The sequence below is a fragment of the Terrapene carolina genome, unplaced genomic scaffold (assembly GCF_002925995.2).
Source record: "Terrapene carolina triunguis isolate 2854851 unplaced genomic scaffold, T_m_triunguis-2.0 Scaffold138, whole genome shotgun sequence".
Lineage (NCBI taxonomy): Eukaryota > Metazoa > Chordata > Testudines > Emydidae > Terrapene > Terrapene triunguis.
In genome coordinates, this window is record NW_020664489.1 from 3,745,111 (window position 1) to 3,755,746 (window position 10,636).

At 37.2% G+C, this 10,636-nt stretch overlaps 1 protein-coding gene across 1 annotated transcript in view; it reads left to right on the forward strand.

Annotated features, from left to right (window-relative positions):
* The window catches only part of ATM (ATM serine/threonine kinase), a 97,505-nt gene that overhangs the window by 20,065 nt on the left and 66,804 nt on the right, over nt 1–10,636 (forward strand). The window contains exons 11-16 of the mRNA XM_026653395.2: nt 347–442; nt 1,930–2,155; nt 2,957–3,094; nt 4,061–4,186; nt 7,265–7,354; nt 9,044–9,215. Of these exons, the coding sequence (XP_026509180.1) occupies nt 347–442; nt 1,930–2,155; nt 2,957–3,094; nt 4,061–4,186; nt 7,265–7,354; nt 9,044–9,215 (848 nt within the window). The remainder of the gene's footprint in view (nt 1–346; nt 443–1,929; nt 2,156–2,956; nt 3,095–4,060; nt 4,187–7,264; nt 7,355–9,043; nt 9,216–10,636) is intronic.

Here is a 10,636-nt window from a genome sequence, read left to right on the forward strand (position 1 = left end):
CCGAGTCCATGTCCCTAGGGGGAGCTGCAGGGTGATCTCCCACCTCTGTGCAGCCAGTGGCCTGTGCTCCCCATTGCTATGCTGGAGCCTCCACATTTATTTATTGACAAATAAAGTTTGCACAACTTTAAAATATTGTGCACAGAAGTTTTATTTTTTTGGTGTAGAATTCCCTCAGGAATAATGTATATAGAACTTAGGAGTCCTGATACCTAGTCCTGTTCTAATATACAAAATTAAGGTTAGATTTGAGATATGAAGTTTGGAGTCATAATCACCTAATAAGTATAGATGTTTCTCACCTAAATTTCAGCTCTGGGTTTTAAAAAAAAAAATTTCTTTACAGTGATTTTCCTCATCTAGTGCTGCAGAAAATTCTTGTGAGCTTGACTATGAAGAACTGCAGAGCTGCAATGAACTTTTTCCGAAATGCTACTGCGTGGTAGGTTTAAAATTAATCAACATAGGTAGTATGTTCCTCATATTTAGGGGCAGTATTTTTAGGGTTGAACCAGGGTTTTTTTAGTTGTAGTTCATATCCTCTTGATATTCTGTATTCCCCCTACTTGGCTCAGGTAGTATTACAAGTTTTTGCCATTCCAGCAAGCACTGAAGATATGGAACACATGTTTTCCTGTCTCTCTCATATCTTTTAATGTTCATTTCTATAAAGTATTTAGCACACTTTTGGGCATTGTAAATATAGAGCATCTACAGTCTGGTTAGGTGCTTTAGACAGGTATGAAGACAACATCGCCTCCCTGAAGATGTTACATAACATCTTTCTTACCAGTAATATATCTTAGTAAACAATTGCAAAAAAAAAAAACCTTTAACAAAGCCCCCAACTAATTAGAAATTACTCTCATGGTCCACGGTACCCACCCTTCTTCCCCATTACTTTACAGTCTTAAAACTTGATTTAGTGGAAGGAGTTGGACACAGCTCCAAATGCTTCCCCTTTGTATGTCCTTGGGTGTTGTGGGGGGGACATAGGGAGGTGGCGCACACTGCCTTGATGAACACTGCTTTCCAGAATGCTCCAAGGTTACACACCAAAGTTGTGAGCACATTTCATCTACAGTAGGAGATCTCAACCTTTTTCTTTCTGAGGCACCCCCCCAACATGTTATAAAAACTCCACAGCCCACCTGTGTTGCAACAATTATTTTCTGCATATAAAAGACAGAGCTGGCATTAGGGAGTAGCAAGCAGAGCTATTGCTCAGGGCCCCACACCACAGGGGGCCCAGCAAAGCTAAGTTGCTCAGGCTTTGACTTCAGCCCCAGGTGGCAGGGTTCAGGGCCCCGGGCTTCAGCTCCACATGGTGGGACTTCGGCTTTCTGCCCTGGGTCCCAGGGATTCTAACACTGGCACCCCTGAAACCTATTTGTGGCCCCCCCAAAGCGGCCCTGGATCCCTGATTGAGAACCACTGATCTACAATATAGATTCATCTTGATAATCATCTCAGACTGTAATTAAAATAGTAAGTAACCATTTCTTAGTGAGATTCACCTGAGAAATGAGGCCTGGTCCACACTAACCCCCCACTTCGGACTAAGGTACGCAAATTCGAAGTACCTTAGTCCGAACTTACCGCGGGTCCAGACGCGGCAGGCAGGCTCCCCCGTCGATGCCGCGTACTCCTCTCGCCGAGCTGGAGTAGCAGCGTTGACGGCGAGCACTTCCGGGATCGATTTATCGCGTCTGGACAAGACGCGATAAATCGATCCCAGAAGATCGATTGCCTGCCGCCGAACCAGGAAGTAAGTGTAGACCTACCCTGAGAGAGCACAAGAAATGACTAGAAGCACAAATAAAAATTTCATTTTATTTCTGTTTATGTTTCTTGTGTTTAAATAATGGTTTTAAAGGTACAGGTAGTAAAACAGGATGTCACAATAAGAGTAATGTGTTTTTCTTCAAGTGTGCAACACACACAAGACAAAGGAGAAGTCAGTTTTTTGGAAATTGAAGAGCTGTATCTACAAACAACTTTTGATGAAATGGCTATTTTCACCAGCCTTGCAGTGAACATTGCAGATAAAAATCTGTCTGGTTCAGGACTTGCTGTCAACCAAAACCATAGGGAAACACTGGAGCACTGTCTGTTAGTGGTGTCAGAACAGCTTTTAAACAGCTACTCTTCTGAGGTGAGTTAGAAATGATCATTGAAGTCCACGTTTGTTCTGCTTATTTCTGTATTTTAAAGTCACAGAGCATGTTTTTTTCCTTGAACTTTAGCACTTTTTCTGTTAAAATTGAATTGCAGATAATTTTTAATATTTCCTACAAAATGAAGTAGACAAATGTTTGTTTCTCTATAATGCTCTTCAGAATACCCCAAACAAGTTACATGGGAAATAGTTACATGATCTGCAAACTGAGAAGTATACATAAAATTACAAGTTTGGCCATTTTCTCCTTCCATACAATTTCTGCCCTCCATAATTCAGAGTTTTGTTGAAGTACCGAATTAAACACCTCAGGTGAAGTCCTGGCCCAATTCAGTAAATGTTAGAGCTCTCATTGATGGCAGTGGAGCCAGGATTTCACCTTAGTGGTGACTATCAGCTTGTGCCTGGGAAGAAAAAGAATTGTAATTTTTGAATGTTCCAATTCCTTAGACAAGGTTGCACTGTTGTTAGTATATTACTGTTCTTCTTGAACTGGCTTATTCCTGGGTGTGCCAATGGTCTTGAGCAAATCACATAACTTCTGTGCCTACATCTGCCCATCTTTAAATTACAGATAAAAATACTTACCTATTTTACAAGAGTGTAATGAAGCTATTTGTAAAGTTCTTTGTGATCCTTTGTTGAAAGGCAGTGCAGTATACAAGAGAAGTATTAATGTAATAAACATTAAAGCATTAAAAGAACCATTAATAGCTCTGTAAGCTGCTGAAGCACCATTTAATGTAAAATTTATGATGTATTTATATTATGTATTAGATTTGTTCCAAGTCTACTACTGCAGAACACCTAGTCCGATGTGTCAGTCTCTTGACTGGTGTTCTTAGCTGCTATTGCTATGCTGGCACAGTAACTGAAGAGGATGCATGTAAATCAGAATTGTTCCATAAAGCTAAGGTTAGTAATAATGTGTGTTTGATAACTGTAAAGAAAATAATATTCAATAACTTTAAAATGATGAATAATTATTAAAAATGAGTGTTTTCATATTTTCAAAACATAAAACAATTGTTTCTGCTGGTTTCTGCTTAACAAATCACAGTAGGTGACAGAACTCAATGCATATTTAATTTATAGGGACTAGTTTTCTCACTATTACTAAAAAAATTTATAAAATTTTCTTTTTTAAACTGTAATGGAAACTAGGCATAACTAAAATTACATATACACTACTAAAACTACAATTATTTTGCAATTGAAGATATTCTAGTTATTAAAATTTTGCCTACTTGCTTTTGGGAAAATATAAAAAATCAAAATGATCAGGGTCCAGATAGCTAAAGGGTTTATTAATAAGTTAATGGCACCCTTCACCTCTAGGTCACTTGTGCAGATCTATCCATATTGGTAGTGAATTAGTCACTGAGAGCAGTTTGACTATCTGAATTTATTTGGTAGTCCTGCTCTAATTCCCTAGTAGCCATGTATATATAAAGCCACCATCACTAATAAAACTGTTTAACTTCTTTGTTGGGAATCTGAGCTAGTAGTTCAAAGACTGAACGCACATGGAGATTGAATTATCTTTTCATGACTAGAGGTGGTGCCTTGCTTCAGAGTTGAAGCACAATATCAGAGCAATATGGAGAAATGCCATGTTTTTCTTTGGTGATTAGAAAATTTGAATTTCCATCAGGTCTGTGTGGTCAGTTCATCACTTCTAGAGAGCAATGAATGTTTAAAATGGAGAAAAAAAGCAAACCTTCCACCCCAAACCTACTAACTCATGACCTGAACAGTGAAGCTTAAATGTGCAGCAGAACCACATATGTCTGTGTGTATGTGCGTGCATGCAGTCAAATAAGGGAAATATGTGATTGAGAGATTTTCACTACATTGTATTTGTATTTCTGTTTTTAATAGTCTCTCATGCATTATGTTGGAGAAAGCATTTCTCAGTCTAAAAGTAAACCTAATGAAGACTCTAGGATCATCTTGTTGAGGACTTTGATAACACAATGTACCAACTGCTTATGTAATTGTACCAAGGTAGGATATTTAAAATAATGTTTGTCCATTATTTTTATTCTGTAATAGATATCTAACTTAATTGTAACTTTCAAAAAGCAATAATAATGTATTTTGCAAGCTTCTGAGATGTTTATCTCTTTCATATTTACTGAATTACGTATTGCATAGGGAAAAAAACTATTAGAACATTAAAGATGCACAGTTATATCAGGAAATGCCGAAGTTAAGGCAATAATATGCAACTTCAACTCTACCGCCTTATGAGCATGCTTTACAGTAGTCTTCAATTGCATGCTATTTCTCAAATACAGTACAATATAAAATACTTTTTTCCATAATCTTAAGTCCTTATCATTTTAAGCTTACATGAATTTCATTATCGTAATCAGTCAGTTTCTTTTTGACTGTATTTTTTTAACATAAGTTCTCTACTCACTAAGGTATGTACTTTTTACTCTCTTCTCTCTCCAACCAGCAGAACATTCTTTCTTAGATACAATTAAAAGGATCAGGCAGTTGGCTATGAATTGTGAATTTAGGAGGCCTGTATGTGCTAATAAATATTCAGTATTGTTCCGATGCAAAACCATGCTCTGAAGTTCCTAGCCTCTGTTTGCCAGAAGCTGGGAATGGGCGACGGGATGGATCACTTGATGATTACCTGTTCTGTTTATTCCCTCTGAAGCACCTGGCATTGGCCACTGTCGGAAGACAGAATACAGGGCTAGATGGACCTTTGGTCTGACCCAGTATGGCCATTTTTATATTCTTATACTTAATCTCTAGTAAGTACAGTACTATATATATCTGATAGAGTATATTACAATCATTCCTGTCTGGCATATGCAGAGTAGTACATGTTACTGCAAAGACCTACACCTATATCTAAAGTAATAGAAAAATTGTATGGTGTAATATTTGAGAAATAATGAACCAGATCTTCAGCTGGTATAAATTGATGATGCTCTATTAAGTCAGCTGCAAGCTCTGTTGAAGTCAGCATTGCGGGGGGAAATCTATTGTTGTTGAAAATCATATACAATTATGTAATTAAAGGCTGTATTGTAAAGTCATTGAAGTCAGCAAAGCTATGCTGATTTGATTCACCTGAGGGTGTGGCCTAGTGTTTTGTCATGAAATTAAATACTGTATTGTAGAACACAAGAGGGCAGAGCCCAGAATGAATTTAGAACCTCAACAATGCAACCTTAACCCGTAGAATTTCCTGAATTTCGAACGCTTATTTATGCAATTTTAACATTCTCTTCACTTACAGGGAGATTTTCAAATGGCTGTTAGGCTCCCAACTTCCATTTGACCCTTTGAAAATTTCCCTCATCGTTTATGTGGAATTTCCTAGGCAAAAAAGATAAAACATAAAAAGGAGCTTTACTCTCTAGAAATTCAAAGATATTTTAGGTAGCAATAAATAGACAATGGTGAGAATAAATTTAATAACTAAATCAGTATTTGGTGAGACACGACTAGTGTTTATAAGAGGGAGTCCCTCGTCTATCCACCTTAGTTGGCACTCAGTTTTGCACCTCACCCAGCTTCAGATATCCTGAGGTGCATCAGAAATGAGGCTCCCTCCTGCACACCTTACAAAGTCTTCAGGAACCTTTATTTAGCCCTTTCATTGCTTACATGATCAGCAAAAGATGAGGTAAAAATTAAATGTGCACTTGACCCAGCCTGTTTATAGGGAGTATAATGTCTGATCCAAAGCCCATTGAAGTCAATGAGAGTCTTTCTGTCAACTTCATTTCGATGAGGACTTTAGTATGTTCTTAACACATTTGTATGTACATCCCAGCATCTTCTAATATATGCAGGAAGGAACCCCTCTCCTTCACCTTAGCAGACTGTGCCACAGTCTGCAGAGCCAGGCTAGGCAATGGCAGTGTTAGCATAAGCCCAACCCCCACTGTATTTTCCTGTTTGCAATATTCTATTTAATTGGACTTCTCAACTTGTCACTATGCAGCTAAGTTAGCTATGCATGCATGTGAAGCAAACCGCTCCTTAGCTGTGCAGCTTTTGAACTCATCAGAAAAAAATCTCCTGCTTGTGATCCATGCGTAATTTTCAGATGTTCACCTGTCAGATCAAAACCAATGCAGGATATTTCAGTCCCCACAGTTTGGCTCTATGACTATTAAAAAAAAAACACCAGAATTATTTTTATAATTGAGAGAGGTGTTTTTTAACTCCCTGAGCTCAAAAGCAAGTGACCCGTTTTTTTTAAATAATCTCTGTGCAGAGACCAAGCATAGCACAATTTTTGATCAAAAAAAGTTTCAGAAAGTTATGAGAGACTGAAATGGGGCTAGAATGCAGGCTGCTAACCTTAGCTACAATATTTACTGCCGCAGCTATCATTCAGTAAAAAAAGTTTAATGCAACATAAGGTGCACTGTGTTGCATTAGCGTAAAGGTTAAAGTTGTAGCCACTCCTTGCAACAGCTCCTGGAATGAATATTGGTACCCCAAAAAACCCTTGACAATAAAGATTTTATATTGAAATCCTCCTCAGCTTTAACTATAGCATCACTAGGATGCAGCTGCTGTTTACAGATACATTAGTGGAATGTTTTCTTTTTTTACATATCTTTGAGGCTTCTACTCATTCCATGACTGTTCCTCAAGATAATGCAGTAAATAGGTATATAAGAGGAATACATTTTTAAGAAATCATGATATTTTTTTTAAAACTTTGATTTATATTCAATTTTTTTGTTTTCTGATTGGAGTTTTAAAAAAGTGACTTATCCAAAATGACACAGATGAGAGAGATTACAGTACCTCTCTCTGACCAAAAAAACAGCCAAACTGATTACAACATTTTAGAAAAAAAACTTTTCTACTTGATTAGTAATATATTTGAACTTGCTTACAGACATGTTCCATTTTGGATTTTTCAAGATAAATTGTAGTGCATGACACACTCCTGATATTGGAATCTGGACCTGTATTTTTAATATTATCTGTTTACTTTAATGAATTCACAGTATGGAATAAGTCCAGTTCCTTTCTAAGAACAGACTATGTTATGTGTGCTGGGATAACTGGTCTGTCTACTTTGTTTTCTGACAGAGCAGTCCAAGTAAGATCTTATCAGGCTTATTCCTGAGTTTGTTAACATCAAAGACGATGAATGATCTTGTAGATATTTGCAAACATCTGGTAAGTATGTTTATCTAAATGCTGTGTTTCTTTGCATGAGGATTATTTATACAGTATAAATAACTCAGAGACAAACTGAATGTGATTTTTATTACAGGAAACAAATTAGGCAATAAAAATATATCAGACTTAAGGGCCTTTCTAACTAGTAGTGTTTGTGTGGACCATTCCTACAGGTGTGAACAAGGAAAAAACATTGCTCAAAGAACTATACTAATCTTGCGTCCAAAATGTAGTTATATCATTTAAGCCTTGTTTTGATACTATATGAATGAAAAGTGCACACTGACAAAGCTATAGAAATAATAAATTATAACCCCCACTTTTATTAAGTGAATGAAAAATAGAAACACATTGTAAAGTAGTTATGGCTTTTTGATCAGTTATTTTAACATCCACAAACAGCTTAATTTATTCTTAAGATAGTCAAAACGCACATCTTACTACTCAGCCATACATCTTACAGCATCACCTGTTGCACTAGCTTCTACCCGTGCTTTTTCGGTAATTAATTTGATAATAAATGCCAGAAATACTTCTCCATGTAACAGATCTGAATCAAGGCCAAATCTGAGAGCTGCAAGCACATAAGAATTTGCTTCCATTTCTTTTTCATTGTATTAAGCTCATCTGTTTTTTAATGTTAAATGTTTTTTTGCGTTTGGAAAAGATGAAGGATTTTTCTGCTATGAAAGTAACTCTTTAAAGGTGCTTGAAAAATAAATATTCATGCTGAATTCTTCAAATATGTACACTTCTGTCCTACACTTAGTAGCAAGGTGACAGAATGTGGCATCACTAAGTTTTGTAAAAACCTTGAAACTGTATCCTCATCTGCTTCCAATGCACCTTGAGCTGGGTGTCCAGTCCAAATAAATAACATACTTAGTATTTTGCGTGAGGAGAAGCTGACAGTTTCACCACTGTTAGCTTGTCAGCCAGTTGGTTGAACGGTAATTATTTGGGGAGTCCTTGTGTCATGCTCTGGTTTCTTTCTAATCAGAAGTTTGCCAGTTTCTAAAGTAACGTTGGTGTTTAAGTGCTAACAATGCAGTCGGCATTCTACGAAACCCAGAAAAGAAAGCATTCTCTTTCCCAAAGAGCTCACCATCTAAAGAAAACAGTTCAAATCACACACAGTGCACCAGCTAACTAGAAGATGGATTTATCGCAGAAAGCTGAAGTAAATATGATGCTTCATAGTTGATGACTTTTAGTTGGTAGGTTGCACAGAAGTGCAAAGAGGGATTTCAATGAGATTAACTACAATTATAATTATTATTTATTGTGTGTATTACAATACTGCTGAAGGGGCCCTGTCAAGGATTAGGACCCTACTGTGTGTTAGGCAATATACAAACAAGTAACAGGAAGCCACCCTTTGACCCAAAGAACTAGATTTAGGACATGATGGAACAGGTAGAGGAAACAGAGAAGTGGAAAAATGTGAGGACAGGTAACAGCAAAATGAACACATTTTGTATCTCAAAGTATTAATTTTAAAAAACTCATTCACCCACAAGGTGTGCACACTACTAAAGTGAGTAAATTCATGATCTTAGCATCCCATGTCCTTTCTCGCCCTGTTTGGTTCACAAGGAAATGATGGTCTGTTTCCATGTTCTGTTACCTATATGGCATCTTCAGCCACCAAAAATAAAATTTACAAGAATGTGATGCTTTTGTTAGATGGTCTTTACAGGCAAACCAAGTGATGCTGGAGAAGTAGACCTAATGGAAGATGATATTGAGGAGGGTGCAATGGAAGTAGATAACCATGTAGCCATGGACCGATTTGATGATCACTATATCACTGACTTTGGTGATGCAAATGAGTCTGGGGAGATGCAAAACGTAACTGGTAAGTGAAAGTCTGCTTTCTGTCCAGAATTGTTTGCATAAGTGTAGGGCACATGCTTTTTTCAATCTTACACTGCCCACTTGTCTCACATCACAGTTAGGCAACACATTGGACCATTACAGTAGCTGGGATTGTAGCTGAGCCATTTGCCTCCAGAACAATAATAGTGTCTTAGCAATTCAGTAGTGTTGTACAAACATTAACTAAAGCCTTGGGAGGAAACTACTATTCTTCATTTACAGTTGGTAAAACTGAAGCAGATAAAGTAAATAACTTGCTCAGGGTCATACAGTGACTCTGTGGCAGAGCAGGGAGTAGAGCTCAGGTCTCCAGACTCCCACTCCAGTGGTCTAATCACTAGTCCATGCGTCCCTTCATACCCAGTACCAGGTTATTTTCTTGTGCGTTGTAGTTGGTTCTATTTAATTGTCTCTCTTTTCTTGCAGAGTAGGTCTATCACCTCTTTGGCAAGGTCAGCTTTCTCACATATCCAGATTTGCAAAAGAGTTGTCACTTTCCTTATCCATGACAGATTTTTTTTTTCCTACCAGGCTGGTTTGGCACCAGCAGTGGTATCATGTTTTCTTTTGAAATCTGATCTGAATTCTTGCTTAAGATGATCACCTTATGCCTTAGTCAGGACTATGATTTCTATTTTATTTTGGAGGGGAGAGATCAATTTGTTATACTAATACTTCAAACTGTTCTTTGTCTGCTTATTCCACTGTGTTGAATGAGCACCTCTGGAATTAGTTCCTCCAGACCATTCGATAAATAACACTGGTCTACAATTTTTGAGAAGTCGTCTGCTTCAGAGATAAAATGTGCTATTTATTATGTATTTTGATGTGCTGAATTCAAATATGACAATTAAAACAACTGATTGGCTACTATTTCTAAGATATTTAAGTTTTTACATTTTATGTCTATGTATATTGTGTAGATAGTAGAGTTTTAATCATAAATTGTAAACCTAGGTCTTTTCATGTGTTTATGGTTGCTTTACATGATAATATTTCACCTGTCCTGTTTATGTAACACTTTAAAAATCAGCAAAAGGGTTATATAAATAAAATTTATTATGAAACAAAAGGCAAAAAACTATTATGTACATAGTTTAGTCCTATTCAGTGTCTACTCGGCACTTCTTGGCTTGTCTCTTGTATTCATTCAATGGAGCATCTCTTGTCACTGTCCAGCAATAGTCTGCAAGCATTGATGGGCTCCATTTGCCCTGATAGCGTTACTCCATTGTTGCAATGTCCTGGTGAAATCGCTTGCCGTGCTCGTCGCTCACTGCTCCGCAGTTCGGTGGAAAAAAATCTAGATGAGAGTGCAAAAAATGTATCTTTAGTGACATGTTGCAACCAAGGCTTTTGTATGCCTTGAGGAGGTTTTCCACCAACAACCTGTAGTTGTCT